Genomic DNA, 25295 nt, shown 5'->3' with positions numbered 1-25295 from the left:
TTCAGAATCTAAAACACAATAGGAAATAAAATCACCAACTTGGAATAAACGAATAATAAAGACAGGACGGTCACAGGTTCGATGAGCTTGATTGAAGTCCAAGGTCACGGCACCAATGTAACAGCTTCCTTTTTACCGGTCCTGTCATACAGACTCGCGTGGACAGTGGGTTGGATTGTAAGTGGTTTATTTTACAACCTGCAATGAGTGGTCGACAAAAACATCCCGTCAGCCTCCCCTACTAGTCCACCTGTTCTCTGTGCACACATAAGAGTGCAAAACCGTCTGTGTCAAATGATTATTACAATGAAGTTTATCAACATATTTTCTCTATAACATGCGATCGTATAGTGATTATACTTAATAATACATCTTTAATATAAATCCCATACAATTTCATCTTTCTTCTATAAACAAAACAATCTAGAAAAACAAACACAGATAGCAATCAAAATTAATCATTAAATTACTAAATAGCACCCTCTAGTGCTTAACAGAAAATAACGGCCATGTTGTCATGAAAACAGCTAATAAACAAACTAACAAATAGGCAAACATAACTGACAAACAAGCTAATACAACTGACAAACTGACAAACATAACTGACAAACTGTCAAACATAACTGACACATCAAATTATTTACACTTTTACCTGCAATGAGTGGTCGACAAAAACATCCCGTCAGCCTCCCCTACTAGTCCACCTGTTCTCTGTGCACTGCAACAACACTCCAATTTAGTCCCCGAACAAAATCACAAAAACAAGTCAGAGGAGAACCAGACCTGATGACTTACCACATAAGAGTGCAAAACCGTCTGTGTGGAATTTCCGGTTTCCCCTCTTATTTATAGGCAACCAGTAGGGGGCGCCAAACACCACTCATCCCAAGGCAGTTATAAAATATATACAAAGATGTTTACCAAACACATTTTAGCAAGAATTTCAACTTTTGTATCTAATATCCGTTACACATACAAGATTTTTCATTTCCATTAATTCTTCTATGACTTGTCCATTTTTATTACATTTACCCCACAACGTACTATTTTCATTAAAATCCCCTCACCAAATTACTTTCCCTTCCAAATATTCAGTTAACTTCTCCAATTATTTCAATTGATAATGTTTTACATGGATTATAAAAAAAATATTATTTTAAAATTACCTTATTGTTCCCATATCTCAATAACTATGTTCAAGTCCTTTCCCTTTCCCTACTACCTGATATTGCATCCCTTGCTTTATTAATATTCCAAATCCTCCTGTCGATCTTTTCTTACACCATTATATCCATTGATCACAAAATCTAATGTTGATTTTAGCCATGTTTCCTGAACACAAATAATTTCTGGTTGTTCTTCAAGACTATCAATATAACCTTTAAGTTTCTGTCTGTTAGCAATTAAACTTCTTGCATTCCATTGTAACATTAACATGTACAATTTTCATCTGATGGTCCTGTTCTTCCATCTACCTCACACTTTTTGTTTGTGTTCTCCCATGATCTCTCTTTAAACCCCAAAAACTTTTCAGCTCCTCTAACTATTATTTGAATCTTCTCAGTTTTATGCTTGGCTTGGTCGATAACATATGCTACAAATAATATTAGTATTTCTACTGATGTTGTGATATTTTCTTCTGACTGTACTTTGCTGTGGAATTTGACTCGCTGTTTGTTCACTCTTTCTTGTTTTCTGTTCCTTCACATTTTGAACTGCTTCTGCATAGCTTATGTTTTTAGTCATTTTAATCTGTATGATTTCTTTTGCCTTCTTTCTTACTTCACATCCTCCATACGTAACTCTATGTTGCCGTCCACAGTTGCAACATTTTTCTTGTACTTCTTCTTTACATCCTTCTAACTTGTGATCTTCACCACATTTTGGACATCTCTGCTTCCCTTTACAAAATGCTGCAATGTGTCCATAACCTTTGACATTTAAAACAACAAAGTGGTGGAGGGATATAAGGTCTGACCTGAAAACTGAGATAACCTATCTTGATGTTTAGTGGCAACTCTTTTCCTTCAAATTAAATGAGGATTGACAAACTTTTTTTCCATTTATGGTTTTTGACAATCTCTTCAAGTTATTCACCTTTGCACCTACAATACTTCGCATAATTTTATAATGATAATGATTTTTTTTCTCCAACACAATTATTTTACAGATATTATCCACATTTAAAGGATTATTCATTAGTTCTTCATTTTTACAAACTACCAATAGATTCCATCTCTCAAAATCTTTACCATTTCAACATCTCCAATTTTCTCTTTTATTTCTCTTGACAACACAATGGTGTTGATGTTATTCTGTTCTTCCTCGTTCTTAAGTTTAAATATTATTTTAAATTCCTTCCTCACAACTTTCCTCTTAACTATCCTTTCTTCTTCTGAGCTACTTCCTTCCAGTTCTCTTTTACTACCTTGAATATCACCAATTCCCTTTCCTTCATTTATTTTATTTCTTTCACGTCCTCTCTCTCTTTCTCTCCCCACTGGTGTCCACCTTTCAAAATCCATGTCTTCCTCATTTCCTATCTCCATTTTCAACCGAACCATTCACATACCAGTTTATGCCCAAATCCGAAATTTTCCAAATCCGATATATTTCTATCCATCTATCTATCCATCCCTCCCGACCCCATTAGGGACAGGGGGTCGGGAGGGTTGCTGGTGCCTATCTCCAGCTACGTTCCGGGCGAGAGGCGGGGTCACCCTGGACAGGTCACCAGTCTGTCGCAGGGCAACACAGAGACATACAGGACACACAACCATTCACACACACACCTAGGGAGAATTTAGAGAGACCAATTAACCTGGCCGTCATGTTTTTGGACTGTGGGAGGAACCCGGATAACCCGGAGAGAACCCACCATGCACAGGGAGAACATGCAAACTCCATGCAGAAAGACCCCGGAACGGGAATCGAACCCAGGACCTTCTTGCTGCAAGGCAACAGCTCTACCAACTGCACCACTGTGCAGCCCATATATATTTCTATGTGTTTTGTTTTTTCCGTTTCAAGTCCTTCTTCTTCCAACACCAATGTATCTCCTTAGTAACAACCTTTTCAGCATGTCAATGTTCTTCTTAGGCCTTCTAATGAGCCATCATTGGGTCCAGGTGTGTAAAACACGCAGGATGCCGGCCCTCAAGGACCGACTTTGGGCACCACTGCTTTAAGGTTATAACATTACATCAAATCAACATCATTTTAATACAGGAATGTGGGATTAATTAAAAGTATGCTTAATTCCTGCTTAGTGGATATTTTTAATAAGTAAAATGATTTTGATCTGACAAATTGGTCTCATGGCAATGCATATTCCAATTATTGAATATGACTATACATAGTTTCTGTAACTCCTTACAAATCTTCCAATAACTCTGAGACAAACCCGTAGCCAATACTGAGCTCTGTTTTAAGAAGACAGTCACACATCTGATGTCTTTATTTTCCGCATCTCTGTAAATCTGCATAAAGATTCAGAGGAGCAGCCTGATCGGAGGAGCTCGCAGCTTGGGGAGAGTTTCTCTCATCTTCTGAGGGAGGCTGAGGACATGGAACCTGAATGGTCCATTTCCATGGGGATATGCTACCAGGATGTATGGCCTGAGATCATTGCTACATCACAGGAGCCATCAGTGGACACCTGCTGTGATCGAAGCTGACAGGTATCATGTAGCTGTAATATATAACTGTGGTTGTAGAAGCAAACACATAAACTCAGGAAGAATTAATTTCCTGAGTTGAATTAAAACAAAGATCATCTGAGATTTGACAGGAAAGCGGTGGGTCAGAGGAGGGTGGGATGTCTGTGTGGACGGGAGCCAGAGAGGAGGCTTCATCCCTGACCACATGTCTGATACAGGAGCTTGATCTCCATCTTCTTTAAATAAACCTCTTTGTCTCTTATCTTGACTTCAAGTTGTTTCTGACCCTTCTTTATAGAACCGGGGGTACTTGCTGACAAATATTTACTCCTTCATCCAAAATCGAGTAGCTTTTAAAGATCGCTAAATATAAAAATAGGCTGAAATGTTTTACAGGACAGAACAGAAACAACAATAGAAAGTGACAATCCTGCGTTCAGAGTACCTAATGCTTCATTTCTCTGTCAGAAAACTAAAGGAACTATAAGAAACAACAGCAGAAGAGTCTCAGCTCACATCCCATCTGAAGAGGAGCAGAAAATCTTTTTCAGCTCAGTGGTGTGTAAAACTGATACCCTAGAAATCAGCTTGTGAACTGAAAGCAGACGGGGAATTTCAATGCATAGCTGCCTTCATGTGGTGCTCTGTTGACCAGCTACACAGCCACAGTCGGGGTTGCAGAGAAAGATGTGGACAATGAAGCTAAGTAAACAGCAGTGAAGAAAAACTAAGAAATACTGACATGAAGCAAACATTTCTCCCTGTTTCAGGTGTTGTGGACATGCTTTGTTCAGAATATTTTCAGCAGCAGACTCCTTCACATCTTCCTGAGTGCACCACAACAAAAATAAAAACTATTTAAAGTCTCTTTAAAATCGCTTCATTAAATGTAAAGTGATTTCTGATGATTAGTTCCCCAAAATTAAATTTTCACACCTCACAGCTCAGTTCCCAGCTCCCACTTAGGGAACTAATCCTTGGTTCTAAATAAAGCATCTTCTGTCGTTTATGTGTCTGCTGGGTTTCTTGATATTTATGCCAGTTTATTAATGTTTCCTAACAAACCTTCACTGCATAAGTCTGACTGAGATCTAATCACACACAGGAGGGTTGCATTTACTAATTCGGTAACTTCTGAAGAAAATGATTGCACTTGTTTTATTTAGAGGTATCAAAGTAAAGTGCTCCCGCACGTACGCAAGAGACTTCTCTTGATTTTTATTTGTGAAAATAATTGACAATATTTGTACCATCATTCGCCCACCATTTTCTTTCTACTTCATAATAATGTTAGTCTGTGCTCTTCTATGGTATCCAATCCTGCATATTAAGATATCAAGAGATGGCCACATGAAAAGAAGGTTCAGATTTGAGATTGAGATTAACACATAAGTAATAACCTTCAAGGTAAAACATAAAACAATTTTTTTCTTCATGGTCTATCAGAAATTGTATTTCCCAGAAATAAGCAGAAACTATGGGCAGTGAAGAGTGCCAAATTTAATAAATAGATAGCTAAATTAATAACCAGTCAGCAGCTTTGATCCTGATTTAAGCTGTCATCTTATTTGAGTGGACAGCTTTAATCATTCATAGTGTGTTTCTGCACAGGAATATGAAATAAGTAAAAAACTTATATTTAGTTTTTTTTTTTTTTAAATACATTTAAGTAATGCACACTTAATTAATTGTATGTTTCAAAATATATTCTGCATTTATTTCCAGATATAAAAAATTAACGACACATTTAAATTATTTCAAAATTAATTTATTAAATGTAATTTGGCACCTTTTACTCTCCAGAAAAAGTAATTCCGCCTTACGAGTTAAAAAAATTTAACTTTATTGTGAAAGCTTTTCCGGAAAAGCTCATGCTTTTCTTGTCAACTTGACACAAAGGTCATAAATACAGAAGAAGCGGAAGGTTCCACTGGCTGGTTGCTGTCAGTTGGGAGTCAGAGAGGACAGGGCAGTTGTTCAGTCGCGGATTAGTTTCACATTCAGCCTAAAGCAGTTAGTCCCGAGCGAGCCTCCAGCCATGGCCAAGCCGTTGACAGACCACGACAGGAGGAAGCAGATTTCAGTCCGGGGACTGGCCGGGGTGGAAAATGTAGCGGACCTGAAAACTAATTTCAACAGGCACCTCCACTTCACCCTGGTGAAGGACCGAAATGTTGCGACCAAACGGGACTATTACTTCGCCCTGGCCAACACTGTCCGAGACCACTTGGTGGGCCGCTGGATCCGAACGCAGCAGCATTACTATGAAAAGGACCCGAAAGTAAGCAGCTGATGCCGCAGTCTGCTCCCGCACGTACACACAGCTGATGAGAGGTGGGAGGGGCCGAGGGACCGCGCGCTGCTGCTGCTGCTGCTGCATTGTCGCTGATGATTAGCTGTGCGCGTGAGATGTTTTATGTGTTTATGAGACGTGCGCGCGTCTGCTCTGCTCCTTGCATCCATTTATAGTCACGCGCGGACTTCCTGCTGTTGACGCATGTTGTTGTGTGTGTGTGTGTGTGTGTGTGTAAGCAGCTCAGGTACATGCACACTCCTTCTCTCTCCATCGGCCTTTCTAACCTTAAAAAGACCGTCTTCCCTCCCTCTCTGTCACACATACGCACGCGCACACACTGCTGCTGAGGACAGTACAAGTAGAAATCCGTGGCGAGTTCCGGTAGAGACCCAACTAGACGCAACTAGTTGTTGGAACGTGATTGCGTAACAGGGTTCATCCATCCCCTCCATGAGCGACCGCATCACAAAATGGCCTCTCCACAATGCTGTTTGAAGGACTGTTTGAGATCAAATGTATTTTTCTATTAATAGTTACTGTCGTCGATACAGTAACTGCGCTGCCTCCTGTTGTTGGTGACAGTTGAATCCAGAGGGTCTCCTCTTGAGTGAAGAGAATAACTCACTCATGTGTAAAGCATAATTTACTGTGCATGACTTAGATCTCAGAGAAGAATCTTAGTGTTTTGTCATTTGTGCGCAGAGCCATATGCTGTAATAATATGTTTTATGATCAGTTTAATTGTTGATCTCGCATAAATGGGGTTTCAGCATTTTTGTTCATTGATTCTTATTCATCCATCTTGTTTAGTTTGGATTGTGGTGCACAGTTTACCTCTGTTTTTCCAAAGTTAACTCTGTAGGACATACAAGGACAATCTTTCGCCAGCCAGCTAGTTTGACCCAGCTTTTAGAGTGAGGGAGGGGTTCTTTAAAAGGAGGACAAAGCCTTTGAGGGCGGGAGGAGGTTTCACCTTACATCTAATTTAAAATATCATGAACCATTTATAATGTGCTGTAAATACTACTGGAGTTTATGCATGATCAAGCTTATACTGATGTCCAGTTTTCTAAGTCTGACCTGCTGATTCTGATATTGACAGGTCTGTTTTTTATTCTACAAACTTTAAGACATGAAGGAAAAAGAAGTCATGATATTCATTGATTGTTGATTTTTTCAATTTCAAAATGAACTCCAACTTAAAACTATGATTCTCAAACTTTTTAGGCTCATATTGCAGTTCCCCAACCACCTTAGAAAGACCAAAGTACACACAAGCACAAAAAACCAGTGCATCAGAAAAACACTACAATCATAGAAAGTAGAAGAAAAAAAAAACCTTAAAACCAACAAATAAAATTCCAAAATAAAATTCTGCCACCACAGGAAATGGAAGCAAATGGCAAAAAACAGCAGCAAGTATAAAACGCTGCAAACTGTCTCCACAAAATGGAAGTCCTCCAGATCACTAGGGGAGTCTGATATAATATTACCCAAGTGAATATTGCAAAACACTCCCATGTTTGAAATGAAATATAATGCATGCTTTCTTTCTTCCTCCAACTCACTTCTGGATATCCTATTAAATTATGACATCCCCTCTTTACTGAGGTTCTGGTCTCATAAGTTTTTGTGGTTGACAAATTCTGCATTTTGAGTGCAGTTAGAAAAATATATCAAGTATCAGCTGGGTGCTGTAACTGTATTGCACCTTGTCATATCACCATGGAAACAGCTTTGAATAAGTAGTGCGAGAGCAAGTTTGCATTGCAACACTGGACTTTACGTTAGTCCTGCTTTCAGCTTAGATATTAGGAAAGGACTTTCCACATGTTGAAGCATTGTCTGAAGATAGCGTTTTGACCTTGGCTTCTCAACAGCCCTGCTACACATGCATCTTGTTCCTGAACCCGAGAAGGTCGTCTATTGTATGAGCCAGGCATTTGTTTCACAAAATGTTGTGCATGCTTGGTATGTCAGTGATTTTGCTGTTTTATAAATGGCAAATGGCTATTCTTTAACTTTTGTTTCTTGTTTTATCTTCACATCCTTTAAAGAAGACGGGAAGTCTTTTTCAATGTATGTGCTGCATATAATATCAATAACACATCTAGCTGCTTCCACCAGTACAAAATAAAAATTTCTGAGGAAACGAAAGGATGTTTTGATGCAACTGATACTGTACTAATTAAACTTAAATACTGACCTGTTTTTACTCTGTGTAATGATAATAATAGTGATAATTGGATAAAAGTGTAGATATTTGCTATTAAGTTGACTCTGTTCTATAAACTAGTTATAACAGGTGGGTTTGGAATAAACCTACTGGTTGCTCTCTGGTTTTCTGCAGCGTGTCTACTACCTCTCCCTGGAGTTCTATATGGGTCGGACTCTGCAGAACACCATGGTGAACCTGGGCCTGGAGAACGCATGTGATGAGGCCACCTACCAGGTAAAGAACATCCCTGATTTTCATCCATATCTACCTGCATTTTGACAAGCATGTTCAAAACTGAACTTCAGCTTTGAGTAAAACTATCATCTATAAAGAAGCATCTGAGAAAGACCCTAAATCCATAATGTTCTGTTATTATGAGTCAAACATTTAAGGACCTGACAGTTTTCTTCAGTCTCCATTAAAAGTTGTAGTTTTTCTGAGCAGTTGATGTTGAGATGTTTGCTCTCTGAATTGTGTCAACCATTTACAGTAGCATAGAAAAGGATCCTAGCAAACGACTCTTTCCACTTTTCATCATGTTTGCAGCAATAACAAACCAACCTTGCACATACACACATTCACACATATCACAGTCTGACAGACTGTGCAGCATGCCATCATTGTTTAGAGCTGGAATAATCTTTAACATTGCCAATGATGATCCTGCAATTGTTCTAAATCAGGGGTTTTTAACTCCAGTTTGCAACACCGGGGTCCTCCAACTTTTAGATGCTTTTCTACTTTAACACACCTGAGTCACAATATGAGTTATTAGCAGGATGCTGGTGACTTTAACTGCACCAAGGAGGTGGTTGAGGTGTTTGACTGAAGGAACCTGGAGGGCCCATCAATGTTTATGACTATGAAGTTGTTCTAATAAACTGTTTATAGACATGCCATAGCTCTTGAAACTAATGATTTCATTTCACTAGTCTAGAATGTAATGAGGTTAAACTGAAAGCACTTTGCTGTGCAACAGGGTCAGCCACAGCTAATTAGTAAGACAGGAAGTTCAGTCGTCTCCTCGCTCAGTCGCTCTCAGAAGCTGACTGAATTACTCTTAAGTTAGAACTCCTTGGCAGGCTTAGATAAAAGCTCTCTAAGAGAACTCTGAGAATCTTTGAGAATATGGACCCTGACATTTATGGAGATGGGACAAGAAGAAAGAAAGTCATAAGATGAGCAGTTTGTTAAAAGCCGTGTAAACGTGGAAATCTGTTCACTAGTTCAGATTCTTAATTTCCCATTTTATAAAAAACAGTCACCTTAAAGAGAAACTGTTTCATTCTTTAGGATATTGTTAACTGTAGGAATAAAACAGACACATTTTAGGTCAAATTCCAGAAGATCAGCGACCTGCTTTGGCTTTTGATTGAGATAACGGGAAGAAAAGGAATGGAAAACACCATCATAAGCCCTGAACAAGAGTCATTTTATTGTTTTTCTTTTAATGGCTGAGTAGTAAGATTCTCTATCTGAACCAGGAAGAGAAATGCAAACATGGTGTGATGAGATGATTTACACCATGCAAATATGTGAAGAGACGAGGAGAAATAAACAGAGGGGAGGCGCAGCAGTAGAGTAGAGTGGATGGCCAACAGCAGGGCTGTGAGCCATGAGCAAATACAAGCTTTATCAAAAAGGAAGTTAGATTACACATGTGTGTTTTTGCAGAACTCTGGGAGCCGGTTCCACAGATGAGGTGCTCTGCTTCCCATTCTGCCTTCAGAAACCACTAAACCTTTAAGGGGCATTATTATGTAAAACTAAATGTTATGTCTTCACCAAAAACATAACTGGAGTGTTGCCTCGACTATTTCATGCATGTTTTAGAAAACCTTTAATCTCCATTTCAACCAATGCCTGGGTGGAACCGAACGGCTCACAGAGCAACCCTACCCCATGACTCCCTCACTTAGCTCCTTCAGACTAGCCAGCAGCAGTTAGCAAACACCTGGTGGAACTGTGCATCTGCTGAGCTCTTTATAAGAGCTACTTCTCAGTGAAATGCAGGTAAAAACGTTAAAATGTTAATAGAGGAGCCATGTTGCAATGACTTCCTGATGGCGAAGTTTCAGAAAGAGGAGGAGTTCTTAAAGAGACAGAGGCCCAATTACAAGGTGTTAAATTGCACAATAAAATTTCTTTTAAGTCACATTTAATACATCACTTCTATAACTACATTTAATATCCATTATCAACCATTTTCTTCTATCCTTCCTTTTGTCCTTTCTTCAATAGTTAATTGATTGTGCTACAAAATAGCAGTTTGTGACTAGAAAGCACATAACACTGCCCCTTTAAAATGCATTCAAGGTTAATAGGTTTCTCTACTGTCATCTCATAAGCTGATCATGAATGTCAGGGCCTGTATTCACAAAAAATCCTAAGCCTAAAAGTAGCTCCTTGTGACATCATTTTAAGATCTTAGAATTTTACCTTGGTAAGATAAGAGTTATTTACAGTGCATCTTAGGCCTTAAGAAAGCTGCTGCAGTGAGGTGTCTAAGAGTGTCTGAAACAGGAAACATGGTGTAAGGTCTGCCAGAAGGAAAGAGCTGTAAAATGGATAGAGGCGTGCCATTAACAGGCTGCGCTCCTCTGTCCCGTTTAGTTTTCTCACACTTCTCTATTTTCTGTTGGTCATTTTGCCAGATAAAAACAAGCTTATAGAATCAGCCAATCACAGTGAACTGCTGACAGCTGAGCCTCCAAATACAATCAAATAGATAAAATGACGAAGCATGGAGAGAAGCTGTGATAAATCACAAATGATGATGTAAGTGAGGTGTTGATACAATACAGAGTCAAGTAATTGAATTCTGCTTACATTAATCAACATGACTCACTTCGTTTAACTTCATAGATTCTATGACTGCTTAATTTCTGTCAAGTGATGACGATGAGGACATTTTTTTTGTCTGAGTGTTTTGTTTATCAACCAATCACAGTCCCTAGAAGGCAGCATATCTGGTTCTGCTGTAACAATGTGTTGTACCTCAGCTGGGTCTGGACATGGAGGAACTGCAGGACATCGAGGAAGACGCCGGCTTAGGAAACGGAGGCCTGGGCCGCCTTGCTGGTGAGTGTTGGGTTGAATCCTGACAGAGATCTTCCAGCTCACAGACTCCCGCTTGTGTTCTCCGCAGCTTGTTTCCTGGACTCCATGGCCTCCCTGGGGCTTGCAGCGTACGGATATGGAATCCGTTACGAGTTTGGTATCTTCAATCAGAAAATCGTCAACGGCTGGCAGGTATGGACCAATGAGGAATGATTCTTTTTTTCATTCTTCTGGACTAGATGCAGAAGCATCACACTCAGCTTGTCAGAATTTATATTAAGCTTTGTAACATAACTAAATTCACATTTAAAGAAAAGCAACTCTTAAATAAGTCTTAGTTGTTTTCATAATTCTTATATTTTTGAAAGTTCATGTTATTTCCTTTAATGACAGCTGATTTCTGATTCTTACAACTAAATTTACCTTGATTGTCCCATTGTACAGGAATAGTTGTTTCTCAGCAGTAATAGTTAGTTTTCCTTTCACTGTAACACACATTTGTCCACTCTTCACACTGTGACAGGCGATAAATAGTCACACCTGATTCCACAGACACACTGAATGTAAGAGGTGTTCAACCTTTGTAAGAAAAGGTTATTATTCCTGATTGATTTTATAACATCTTACTGGACGTTATTAACTTGATCAATATTTGGCTAATAAAATGTGTGAACAAATTGAAACCAGAAATCTCCCTTCATTTGCTCTCATCTGAACTTCATTCACATCTCTGAAGAAAACCAGAGGGACATCCTCCAAACTGGTTTTCTTCTATTCTTCTTTTTGTCCTTTCTTCTTTTCTCCTCTCTCCTAACCTTCCTTTTCCTGCTTGCTGTATCCTTAATCTCTTTTGACCTTCCTTCTGTCCTTAATGTGTTCTTCCTTTCTTGCATCCTTCATTCTCTCCTTTATTCTGTCCTATTTTCCTTCCCTCCTTCTGTTCTTTTTCTACTCTGTCCTTTCTTCCTTCCCTTTTTCCTTCCTTCCTTGTATTCCTTCTTCATTTACCTTCTTCTAAATTTCTCTTCCAGTATAGTTGAGCAGTCCATATTTGAAGCATACCCCCTGTAACATATCGAGTGAACCTTTGAACCGGTAGTTTATATTTTGTACTGGTAGTTCGTATCTTAAAGTGGTCATTAAGTAGAAAGAACTCCAGAGATTTGAGTTTGTGAAAGTCTGGAACATCCACGTGGAAATGAAGGGACCCAGGATATGTGAGTGGGTTTAATATTTCACTCACTGAGCCAGACTTCTGTGGTGAGGTTTTCTACTGGACCAGTGTAGCTCGTGGGCAGCATGAAGACGTATCAGCAGTGAGTTTGCAGCAGTAACAGCTTGTGGTGTTTCCTGACATTCTATCCGTAGGTAGAGGAAGCGGACGACTGGCTGCGCTACGGGAACCCCTGGGAGAAGGCTCGACCTGAGTACATGCGTCCGGTCCACTTCTACGGCAGGGTGGAACACACACATGAAGGAGTGAAATGGGTCGACACACAGGTTGGTTGGTGCATAGACAAAAGTCACACAAGTTCTGGATAAAAACTCTTCCATTTGTTTTTTTTTATTCTGCTATAAATCACTTGTCTCCAGAAAAAGAGAAAAAGTTGATTCTGTTCTTTGTGATTTAGGATCATGTATATGTATATATATACATAGTCAGTATCCATTCCCAGATAGTTTATTTTTGGGCATCATGTTTCCAACATCTAAACTGACTTTAAGGTTTGACAGAAATAACTAGAAACACACCAAGACAAGTGTCCTGCTGGGATCCAAACTAAGTCCTGGTATACTGATTCTGCTTCTACAAACAAAGAATTTCAGTATACTTTTGTTTTATGTGATGCTGATATTTCTGGAGCATCATCATCTCACCCCAAAAGAAACTTCATCAGAAAGATGAAGATGACTCCCTTTGGCTCCAGTGGCATTGAAAGAAAAGAAAAAAAAACCTTCTATACATTAAAACATGCTTTTTATATCCAGACATTTATAAATGCCAGACTTTTAACTTTCCTTCCAGAAGGACATGGAATAGCTCAGCTAAGATGTTGGACTTGTTCACCTTCATGCTCATGCAGTGATGGACAAATGTTTCTAACATACACAAAAGCCTCCGGACTGTTAAAGGACAAATGCCAAAGTTGTACCAAACTGATTGGACATGCAGGTCGGTACATCTGCCTGACAGAGACATCGGTTAACAGCTGGACTAAAGGCAAAATGTGTTAAAGGTCAGACAACAATGGGAAACAACTATTAACAGGAAAGTGAGCTATTCACAGCTATCCTGGCTCTGATAGCTGTGAAATCCCACAGAATAACAGAGTTTAAGCTCCTTGCATCTTGATGGATCAGTTGTCTTGTTAATCAGTACAGTGCTGATAACAATGGGCCTGACAGAGAATATCTTATCGGAAACTCGCCCGACCTTGACACCGTATGCTTTATCAAAGCTGCATTGTCAGGTGTTATTTAGCAGGTCAGGTGAAACATTAGTGCATTTCTCTGATTCAGCTGCCTGGCTTTACATTTTAGTGACATATCTAATGTAAATTACAAGTTCCTAATCCAAGACAAAGTTGTTTGAATGTTTTATTTGGGAATTATTATATAAAATTACATTTTAAAGCACCGTCACAACAGCTCTGCTGAAATGTTTGAATCTTGGAGATGTGACACATAGGTTTTTGGAAGGATTGGAACTCAGAATTGGTATATAAATACAAATTCAGTGGTAATTCAGTTCTAATTGTAGAAAGTTTTAGTCTTTTCTCACTGTGATCCCATTTTGACTCCCTAAGATCACACTTTAGCTCACTGCAGAGAGCAACAGAAGAACCAGAGTAATGGTTTCTGTTCTTGTTGTTTCCCCCCAGGTGGTTCTGGCTCTGCCCTATGACACTCCGGTTCCTGGCTACAGGAACAACATCGTTAACACCATGAGACTCTGGTCTGCCAAGGCTCCCTGTGAATTTAACCTCAAAGACTGTAAGCATTGTTTGCGCTAATGCCAAGGTTCCATGACTTGACATGCTGAAAGCCTGCGCAGTGTGGATATGTGGCCGGTACTGAGAGGAAAACACTGACCTGCTCTGCTGCTGTCCCACAGTTAATGTTGGTGGCTACATCCAAGCCGTCCTGGATAGAAACCTGGCTGAGAACATCTCCAGGGTTCTGTACCCCAACGACAATGTGAGTCATTTTGTTGCTTCCCAGACACAACCCAACTACCCGTTTTTATTGTATGTTAAAAATATAACATTACTGCTAGGGATGCTCAATATATTGGCACTAACATGGGTGTCGGCCAATGTTAGTCATTTTTGGCATTTTGTTTTGGGCCGATAGATAAAACTGAACTGATATTAACCCTCTAACTGTCCTCTTCAAAATACTTGCATATTATCCAATGGATCTTCATGTCAGCTTAAATTTTCTAAGGTTTATCTTAATTGTAAGGGAAAATTGATTTGATATTATTGTGGATCAGTGCTGCCCCCAGTGGCCTAATGTCATAAATATTTCAGTCATATTTCCAACACTTGATAATTTTTTTCTGATTCAGAAAGAATCAATTACTGTAAATCCAAAGCCGGTTTACGTAAGCATAGTAAATGGACGTTCATTTATATATGCTGCTATATACGTTTTATGAAAGAGATGATGTGATCATAACAGCTCTGTATTGGTTGTTCAGTTTTTCGAGGGGAAGGAGCTGCGTCTGAAACAGGAATACTTTGTTGTAGCAGCGACTCTTCAAGACATCATCCGGCGATTCAAAGCCTCCAAGTTTGGCTCCACAGAGTTTGTGCGATTAGACCTGTCCAAGATGCCAGAGAAGGTGACTGCTTCATCACTTTCTCACATCCATCCTTGTTTATCCATTACCCTTTACCCATTACTTACACTAATATTTGCTCCTAATGATGCTTTTACTCTGTGGACTATATGGATAATTCTTAACCATTCTCTATATTTCATTTGGGACCATCACAAAGTCGGTTACATGTAAATAAGAAGATCTTGGAACATATTTAGCTTCCACATGCTGTCAGATATGACATTCACATTTGATTTGGTCCAAAATGATCTGTCCCTCTGTGGTTTGGTTGTGTGTTTGTGTGTGTAGGTGGCCATCCAGCTGAACGACACCCACCCTGCTCTCGCTATTCCTGAGCTGATGAGGATCCTTGTGGATATTGAGAAACTTGACTGGGAGAAGGTAGAAAACAATAAGGGATTGTTATGACACTAAATTCCAAACTGGAAAAGTTCTTGATACTTCTTCTTCAGTCTGTTATATAAAATAATTGCATTTGATTAACTACACTATGTTTAGACAGATTAGAGTTCTGTTTTATAGTGAACTTAAAATGTAATCAATTCCAGTAATTAATTAAGGCGATAATTTAATCAGCTTAATTAATTAGGGAAAAACCAACAAGTAAAAGATAATTCATCCTGAAAAATCTAAAGTAAAGATGTGGGTATGACGTAAAGAGCAACATAGTGGGAAGATGACACTCTTCTCTGAACATACCATTTTAGACGAGTTTTAAACTTCCAGCAGCAGCTGCTCACTATTTTGATTCTGAGGTATGATTGCTATGTGAGACGCTGCAGGGAGGATGAGCTCAATGTTTGTGTGTGCAGCACTTTTAAGTGAAGTTGTGTTCCACCCTGGGTAAATGGAAATAGTTCAGTTTGTGTGGACTTTGAGGCAAATCAGTAAATGTAAGGATGTATATTTTAATATCATTTCTATCAAAGCATTAGAGTAATTTCCATTGGTTTTACAAATCATGAGTTAATTGCACAGCTTATGAGCTTTTTGGATCTGGATCATTTGATCAGTTTGTAATTCTGTTGTAGAGTCATTTGGTTTCTTCACAGCAATTCTGTAGCAATTTCTACCAGGTCAAAGGTCAGCAGGGTAACTGGGCCTTTGCACCAATGGTTCAGCTATACTGCTGGAGATTTGCTGTTATGCTACAGTAATGCCTTATTACACAACCCTAAATGTACCACCTGAAACCATAGGAGCTCTAAATAGTACAGCAGATAATGGAGTATTTCAGATAATGGAGTATTTCAGATAATGGAGTATTTCAGATAATGTGGATACAAGAACCTAACTTGACATAGATGATACCATCTGTACCAACAGAAAATGCTCATTTTTCAAGGTTACTTATTAATTTAAGGTTTGTCAATATTTATGAATACTTTTGGTATTGAATCATACATAAATACAAATCACATACAAATCATATTTACAGATAATTCTTTAAAAAAATAAAGCAATTTTGTCATCATTTGACAATAACAGTGTGGTTGTCATAAAAAAATAAATTTTTGTACAAATTGACAGTGTTTGGTGTCAAATCATAACCTACATAATTTGAACCATAAACATAATATGGATCCTCAAAATGGCCACAATGGTTGTAATGAAGATGATAAAGTATGTTTGCACTAAAATCTGCAGTAGTTATTGCCATCGATAGGCACAGCTAATCAAAAAGTTCGATTCACTACCCATTAATTTGTTAAACAAGAATCTTAGGTCTGCTAAAGCTAAATCGCTAAGCACAAAGAACACCTAGCAGAAGCTAATGCTAACCATTAGGATGACTGTCTCTCAGTATCACACATCTTCATCTCACGTCCCATTCGAGACTCGCAAACAGCAGTTTCCTCATTTTCAATTTTGGCTTCGGATTTTGATACATATTACTTTAAAGTGGCATGAATAGAATGACCATAGTTAAAAACATATGATGTGACATGACGTTCATCCAAGTTATGAAAATGGGTAACATTTTATGACAATAATTGGTTAAAAGGCTCAAAAATAGCAGCCATTTTGAAAAAAGGTCCATCATCCTGGAATTCAAGTGGCTAATGTAAAATTTGAAGAACTTATTTTGAGAAGTCATGCATAATAACTGTTATGCTTGTATCCACATTTGGATACACTAAAAATCCAAAATCAGTGAAATCAGTGAATACTACACGGCTTCCTCTGGAGATTCCTCCAAAAATCTTGTTTTGTTTGATGCAACTTTGAACTGTATATTCATGCGATTGTAGTCTTTTGAAGTGTCTTCCTTAAACTTCAGTACAATTTCAGCCTTCCTGACTTCTCTGTCACTCACGGTTTGCAGGCTTGGGACATTGTGATTCGCACTTGTGCCTACACCAACCACACCGTCCTGCCTGAAGCACTGGAGCGCTGGCCTGTCGACTTGTTCCAGAACCTGCTACCTCGACACTTGGAGATTATTTATGAGATCAACAGGAGACATCTGGAGGTACAGGGGGAGTCGCCGATGTAGGAGGACTTTAACAATTAGTGATCCCGGGGTGTTGTGGTGGGGGAGGGGTTAAGCACAACCCACATCTGGAGGCCTTAGTCCTCGACGGGGACGTCGCGGGTTCGACTCCCGGTCCTGACAACCTTTGCTGCATGCTTTCCCCCTCTCCTCGCCCTCTTTCCTGTCTACCTACTGTCGCAAAAATACGAGCCACTAGCGCCGCAAAAACTCTTCGGAGAAAAAAAAAAGAAAAAAAAACAAACAACAAAAACAAACAGTTTTGTAAGTAAATGCCACAGATTGCATTGAGCCTCTGGCTTGCCGAACCAGCGCTGAGTCAAGACTCTGACTTGACTCAGTGTGAGCAGCCATCTGCCATGACTGACCAGGGCTTTGAAAGGACAGAGAATACACAAAAAAGATGCAGAAGCAATAATCCAGGAATACTTTCCATGTTAAAAAGAAGAGCAGATGGCAGTAGCAGCTCCTTTAGTGGCTTCATCTGGGAGAACGAGTCAAGACGGAAGTCACCCTGTTATTAATGCAGACACAGAGGAAGGCATAGCATACACAAGAGTGTGGACATGAGACAACACCCTGCATGGTCAGGTGTTGACACCAGTGCTCCTTATAGACTGCAAGCCATAAGTAACACACTCACAGCAGCAAAATAAAGTGTTAAGTAGAAACTGGAAAACACTGCGACAAGTAAATCCATATTCACACCCTTCTACTGATTCACACCCTTCTATTAGGTCCTACTCCTTGTGGGAGTGGAACAGAAAAGACAATCTTTAGATTGTGCATACAATCAAAAGATTGTATTTACAAATCAAAAAATTGTTTTTACAAAATCAGGCTACAAACTGGATCTGTATATAATTTTTGGCAGAGGTTAATGCAGAGAGATAAAATCTCTATTCTTCTTCCCCTGTAGCGCATCTCTAACACCTACCCTGGAGATCACGACCGTCTGCGCAGAATGTCCCTGATCGAGGAGGGAAACGTGAAGAAAATCAACATGGCTCACCTGTGCATCGTGGGGTCTCACGCCGTCAACGGAGTGGCCCGCATCCATTCAGAAATCATCAAAAACACTGTGTGAGTAATAAAACCTCAGTCCATCTTCCTCTGGAATTGTCAAGTCTTTGAATTTGATGAACAGTCATGACCAAAGTTTAGACAGTGCAACACTTGTGGTTGAATATTTGTTTCAAATGTTGTATTCAAAATACATTTTTTTAATATTTTTTCGAAGGCTTTTATTTGTAAACACATCAAATGAATAAAAAGAGAAGGATTATATTGACAATTTTTCATATTCTGTAATTCATATCACTGGTGATCCTGCCATGGTTTGAGTTTATTCCAGCTTCCACCTACTTTTAGAGAACTGACAACAGATTGTCAGTGATGTTAAGATCTGATATTTGTGACAGCCTTCGCCATCATATTGGAAGAAATACAGATCATCAGATTGTTCCTGGATTATTTGTAGACGATGTTCTTGGAGGATCCCTCTATTGGAGTTGTGAATCTGGCCACTCCATCAGATAAGAAGCAACTCTGAACTCTTTGTTATTCAATCTGAATTGGTGTTGGAATGACAGGATTTGTGAACTTTTCTTCACTGACAAATGATATCCAGACTTCTTTAACAACTACGAAGATGATTTGTCATACAAGTTAAAAACTTGACCAGTCTTCTGCTGTCTATCTTTGTACTATTTTTGATTTCATTCTTCTTTCGGTAGAATCTTAGACAGAAATTAGTCGCTACCTTTCTTGTCAAAAAGCTGTTTTCCAAAAGAGCCAGTGTGCCTGAAGAGAACCCTCATATGCACAAGTGGAATATGCAGAAACTCCATGCAGAAAGATCCTACTGCTGCAGTTCAGTTCTATTCAAGGAGATTTATTCACCCCCATGGGGCAAATGTCTTCAGACCTTCTTCTGGGTTGAAACAAAGTGATGATGACTGCATGATCTTATTGGAGATAACTATGGCTAACACAAGAAAACGGATTTTTGTGCAACCAATCTAATTAGACTGAATAAGCTTGGCCTGATGACATGATGATGCTGGACTTTTGGTCATGGCTCAATTTTTAAAAACATTTTTCTTAATGTTTTCACCATATTTATAAAAAAACACGTCTGAGTGTGGTTGGACCTCTCCTCCAGGTTCAAGGACTTCTATGACTTGGATCCTCAGAAATTCCAGAACAAGACCAATGGGATCACACCCAGGCGATGGCTGGTCATGTGCAACCCGGGCCTGGCTGAGGTCATTGCTGAGGTGTGTGCCGGTGATCTCTCCAGATCATATGGAAAGTCATCTTAGTTTTATATTTCAGTAATTTAAAAATAATCAAATTCTAAATTATAGCCTTTTGGGTAACAATTGGTTATTTATTTTCCACAAAAGTTATGTCTAAATATGAATAATAATGAGGAGTCGACAGAGTGACAGCATACATTTTCTATAGGATGAACTGACTGTGTGTGAGTTAACCCTAGCTGTTGCTTTATCTTGGGAAAATGTTCCGTCTTTGTGGGCCAATGACATGATGATGATCTGTTAGAGAACGACAGCAATTTCCTTCTTCAGTTCTACTCATAAGGTTCTTTATATGTACCTTTATCCTTTAGTTTAAATATATATATTCTTTAGTGTCTCAGTTCTGAATTCAGGAAATCTATCTCTGTATTAGTTTTTTGATGAATATTTTGAATTCGTTTTTATTGGTTTTACTTTAGTTAAGGTTTTTATTGGAGTTCTGTAGCACTTTGAGATTTATGTTTAAAGTGCATTATAAATAAATTTTTTTATGTTACCGTGTTATTATTTAAATTTTTTTTGACTCACTCTCTGACCTGTTTAACTTCCAGAGGATCGGTGAGGAATTCATCCGTGACCTGGACCAGCTCAAGAAGCTTTTGGACTTCGTAAATGATGACACCTTAATTAGAGATGTTGCAAAAATCAAACAGGTAATTGTTGAATAATTAAATCAGGGTTTATGAAATTTGCCCTGTTTGGTTTTTACATTGTGTCTGTCTGCTTGACCCTTAAGGAGAATAAGCTGAAGTTTGCTGCCCACCTGGAGGAGCACTACAAGGTGAAGATCAATCCCAGCTCCATGTTTGATGTGCAGGTGAAGAGGATCCATGAGTACAAAAGGCAGCTGCTCAACTGCCTGCACATCATCACATTCTACAACCGTAAGCTGTACAGAATTGAATGTAGGTTGATATTTGAGGAGAAAAAAAATGTTAATTTTTTTTTTCAATCAGGCATTAAAAACGAGCCCAGTAAGCCATGGACCCCTAGGACTATCATGATTGGAGGAAAGGTGAGCAGCTCTGTTCTTTGAAATATACACATGATAGTTACAGAAGATTGGTAATTAAATATAATCAGTGTCTGACACCACCACACCCAGGTCAGGTCCCCTTTCTATAACCCCGCCCCCTCAGAAACCTGAAGCTTTTTACTCCAGTTTTGATACCTTCAGTTATACTCTGCACTGTTAGGTTTTGGTATGTCTCAGGTTTCTCATCGCTGTGTGAAAATAATTTCATGGACAAGTTAGATTTGTGCTGTCAAATCTTACTGGGTCTGAACTGGTTTGCTGCATTTTTCAGTTACATATCTGAGCAGATGGCGCCTCCCTAATTGGCCTAGTTAAAACCAAGTGCTGTATAGAAAGACATATGACATTTTAAAGAAAGTTTATTCCAATTTAATGTCATACATTGAGAATAAAATGGTTGTGCATCTTTTAGTCAATTCTTGCAAATCCCTGCTTTCTGTTCTACTATACTTATTTAATATGCGATAATTTTCTATATGTCGGCTATAAGGCTGTCTTCTAGCCTACACCAAGCTAAGCTAAATGTCTCTGTAGATCATTTTTAACTATTCAATATTACTGGTTATGTTTCCAGGCAGCTCCAGGTTACCACACTGCAAAAATGATCATCAGGCTGATCACAGCCATCGGGGATGTTGTCAACAATGACCCTGTGGTGGGCGACCGCCTTAAGGTCATCTTCCTGGAGAACTATAAAGTCACTCTGGCTGAAAAGGGTAATTAATACAATAAGTGGTGCTTTATAAATATAGAAATCCATATCCGTTATTTAGTTGGCAGCTGCAGTACACAGTCTGGTCCTGTCTGTGTTGTCTGGCTCCTGTGGAAGCCAGAGGTAACTAGAGTGTGTTCCATGTGTTTCAGTCATTCCCGCTGCGGACCTATCAGAGCAAATCTCCACAGCCGGCACTGAGGCCTCTGGCACTGGGAACATGAAGTTCATGCTGAACGGCGCCCTCACCATCGGCACCATGGATGGAGCCAACGTGGAGATGGCAGAGGAGGCTGGAGAGGAAAATCTCTTCATCTTTGGCATGAGGGTGGAAGATGTGGAGGCTATGGACAAGAAGGGGTGAGTTTCAGCAGGATCCATTACACTGAATAAATATGACATCGAGTCATGAAAAACGAGTATCCTTGAGGTTTTTATTTAAACTTGGAGTTTTATTCTCCTGTCTTTGGAAATACAATAATAAATCTATCATCAGCACGCTTACATATTTTCTTCAACAGTCTGGACTCTGTTTGTTTTATGATTGACATGTTTGTGTTCTTTTGTTTCCATATTTGAATGTTGATGTTTGGTCAGATGACATGGCATGACCTTTTGGTTTGCTTTGTCTGTGTCTTGTCCATAGCTATGATGCCATCAGTTACTACAACCGTATCCCTGAGCTGAAGCAGGCCATGGACCAGATATCTGCTGGCTTCTTCAGCCCTAGAGAGCCTGAGCTCTTCAAAGACCTGGTCAACATGCTGATGCACCATGACAGGTAATGTGGAAAATCTGTGGAAATTATTGGTCACACAGCTACCTTTGTTGAATGTTATCAGCAATGTGAAATGGCATGAAATGGTCATCTAAAATCATGATGAACATTTGAATAATTTGGCTCACTTCATGACTTCCTCGGGTTGCTTGTGCTGCAGGTTCAAAGTGTTTGCAGACTATGAAGACTACATCAAATGTCAGGAGAAGGTCAGCGCGCTCTACAAGGTCAGTGGGTCAACACTTAAAAAAATGTCTTCACTAGGGCTACACCGACCGCAATTATAGATCAAAGCAGAGTCTTGCGTTAATATGGCCCAGTCAAAGTCTAGATCCAAACTCAATTGGGAATCTGTGGGAGGACTTAAAAATTAACATTTTTAAGTCTTTTTAAGTGTTTTATTCTGTCTAATGTGACAGAACAAACACAGAATAAGTGTTGTTTTCAGTGTCTCCCTCCACTCTGTTTACCAGAATCCTAAGGAGTGGACCAAGAAGGTGATCCATAACATTGCTGGCTGTGGAAAATTCTCCAGTGACCGCACCATCTCCCAGTACGCAAGAGAGATCTGGGGAATGGAACCCAGTTTGGAGAAGATTGCCGCCCCAGATGACCCTCGCTAAAGAGCGACAGCTGCTTCTATCCTCCACTGTAGCTCGCCATGTGCTTAGCCTCCTCTCACCCTCCACCCTGTAGCCTCCTCACTTTGCACTGTGGCATTACTTCCTGACAGGATGAGTCTGTCCAGCCTGAATGGTTCCTGTTTTCTCTCTTCACTGGAAAAACATCTTCCTAGGCAGGGAGAGACTTAGTTTTTAACTTTGAATTAAATTCAGTAAGATGATAGAAACTTTGCTAACTTGAGTTGTTAAAAATGTCCTCTATCTTTTATTATTATTATTATTATTATTATTATTATTATTATTATTATTATTATTATTATTATTATTATTATTATTATGACAAAAGGAACAGTAAAAACTTTCTTCCTTTTTTGGTGTTTTTGGTTAAAGACAGGGACGTTTTGACCTGGATCCCCACATTCCTCCACTGAAAGCCAGCAGATTAACCTCAGCACTGTTCTTCCAAATATGTTATGTCTTGTTGTAGGCCAAGGAAGGGAGGGAAAGGTCAAAGGGCATCCCAGTCACATGACATTGCAATGACTGGATGCCTTTAAAGGAAGCCATTTTTCCATATTTGCAGCACATCCATGTTTATGTGAGGACTTCATATTAAAGAAATATTGACGGTTCAATGTTCTCTGGTGTTAGCTGAATGTAACCATTTTTCTGTAATATGAATATAGAACTATAGAAGAGAGCTTTACTGTATTTAGTTGTGATCTCGTCAGCATGTTTGTGTGGCTCATTCATCTTGTCTTCCTAAAAGTGATCTGTTATAAAATAAAACTGCCTTGTTTAACAGTTTTCCTTTGGAAGGTGTGTGTATCATCTACTGTTGGTGTGTGTGAAACAGAACACTGTACTGTAACTTCATTCTCTTGTACCTGTGCAGCTTCCATTTGCTTGTCTGCTGCAAAACGGTTAAACAATCAGAAATCTGTTTTGTTTTAATAAATGATGAAACCTGGAGGACTAGTGGACTCGCATTTCAACACCAGGCTACAGATTTTTGTGAAATTAAGTCAAGACAAAAAGGATTTCAAAAGTGAAGTAAAAGCAAATATTTCAGGATCTCAGTCAAGATAATCTGACTTCTGGAGAGTGTGTAGATTTGACCCCAGTATGGGATCTTACTGAATCTGATATCTGATCAGTTCTCACATGGGTTAAATTAGTTTAAGTATATTATACATTTTTATAAATTTAAAATAACGATGATAGAAAGTCATCTTGATTTGCTTTCTGAAATTTGAACCAATTTACGAGTTGGAGAATCCAACTGCATTTTCAACTCTTTCTCAATTATTATGTTAGCTTATCTAAAGAGGGTTTTTATGAATTCTTAAGTTTGGAAAAATCTGCAGAATTTTATAACAAACAGGAATAGATTTGTTCACAAGCAGACATAATTAGACGCTGCACTTCAAACACTGTTGATCCTTTACCATGTCTTGGAGCGCGCAAAAAGATTAATTTATCTTGTTCTCGCCTGTTAAATTAAAAGGAATATTTCTATTCGCTCACTTGTGCTAATGTAACCTGAAATACTGATAAACTCACATACACAGAGAGCTTGTTGACATCAACCACATTTAACAATCAGGTGCTGAAGGTGAGTCCTGCTGGTTCTTTGTAGGCAGCAGTACCAGACTTACCTTCTAACACAATCATCCAGGCAGGAGCAGGAGAGGAAGAGAAGAGAAGGAGACAGAGAACAAATCCACTCCAGAGTCGCAGTGATCAAGACTACTCAGATCTGTTGATAATGTTCTTAAATCTCCCTTTAATAAAACAGAACCTGTAGCTGAGACTGGCCTGCTTCCATCAAACAAATGAAAGAGAAACTACCTACATTTTAGATAGAAACCAATTTGATTTTCACTATGATTTTCTTTTCTTTTATTCTTTTACTGTCTGAGTTTTTGTTATTAGTTTTAATTTCTTTCAATTTTTTTCTTAAAAATATATACATATTTTTTTGCATTGTTCTATTTCTATTATACAGCATTTTGGGTTAATTAAACCAGTCATGATGCTCTTTTTCACTGATCAGAACATTAACCGTTGTAAAATGAAGAATGGTCTCATAAAAATAACTGCTGATTTTTAAACTGAATTTTCCTCAATTCAGTTTCTTGACAGCACAAATCTAAACCAAAATACACATTGGTAAATACAGTAACACAAAAATCATCAGAAGACACTTTGTAGATCAAAATACAAAATAGAGATACAATATATGTATCTC

At 38.8% G+C, this 25295-nt stretch overlaps 1 protein-coding gene and 1 long non-coding RNA gene across 2 annotated transcripts; both read left to right on the top strand.

The window, feature by feature from the left end:
• Positions 1-2984: 2984 nt before the first annotated feature.
• Positions 2985-3987, top strand: LOC122820425. Its single transcript, XR_006368797.1, has 3 exons — positions 2985-3189; positions 3490-3680; positions 3782-3987. It is a non-coding gene; the product is annotated as an uncharacterized LOC122820425 (long non-coding RNA).
• Positions 3988-5569: 1582 nt separating this feature from the next.
• On the top strand, positions 5570-24014 carry LOC122820424 (glycogen phosphorylase, muscle form-like). The gene is made up of 20 exons (XM_044097823.1): positions 5570-5940; positions 8306-8407; positions 11176-11254; positions 11322-11425; positions 12602-12733; positions 14116-14227; positions 14349-14431; positions 14937-15080; positions 15369-15461; positions 17407-17553; positions 18494-18657; positions 19739-19853; positions 20447-20548; positions 20632-20779; positions 20852-20910; positions 21506-21647; positions 21796-22003; positions 22290-22424; positions 22582-22648; positions 22895-24014. Exons 1-20 carry the CDS (start codon positions 5698-5700, stop codon positions 23042-23044), a joined length of 2529 nt encoding a protein of 842 aa, XP_043953758.1. The 5' UTR covers positions 5570-5697; the 3' UTR covers positions 23045-24014.
• Positions 24015-25295: the final 1281 nt, after the last annotated feature.

The sequence above is a fragment of the Gambusia affinis genome, linkage group LG18 (genome assembly GCF_019740435.1).
Source record: "Gambusia affinis linkage group LG18, SWU_Gaff_1.0, whole genome shotgun sequence".
NCBI classification, from domain to species: domain Eukaryota; kingdom Metazoa; phylum Chordata; class Actinopteri; order Cyprinodontiformes; family Poeciliidae; genus Gambusia; species Gambusia affinis.
This window is presented reverse-complemented; position numbering and strand designations above follow the sequence as displayed.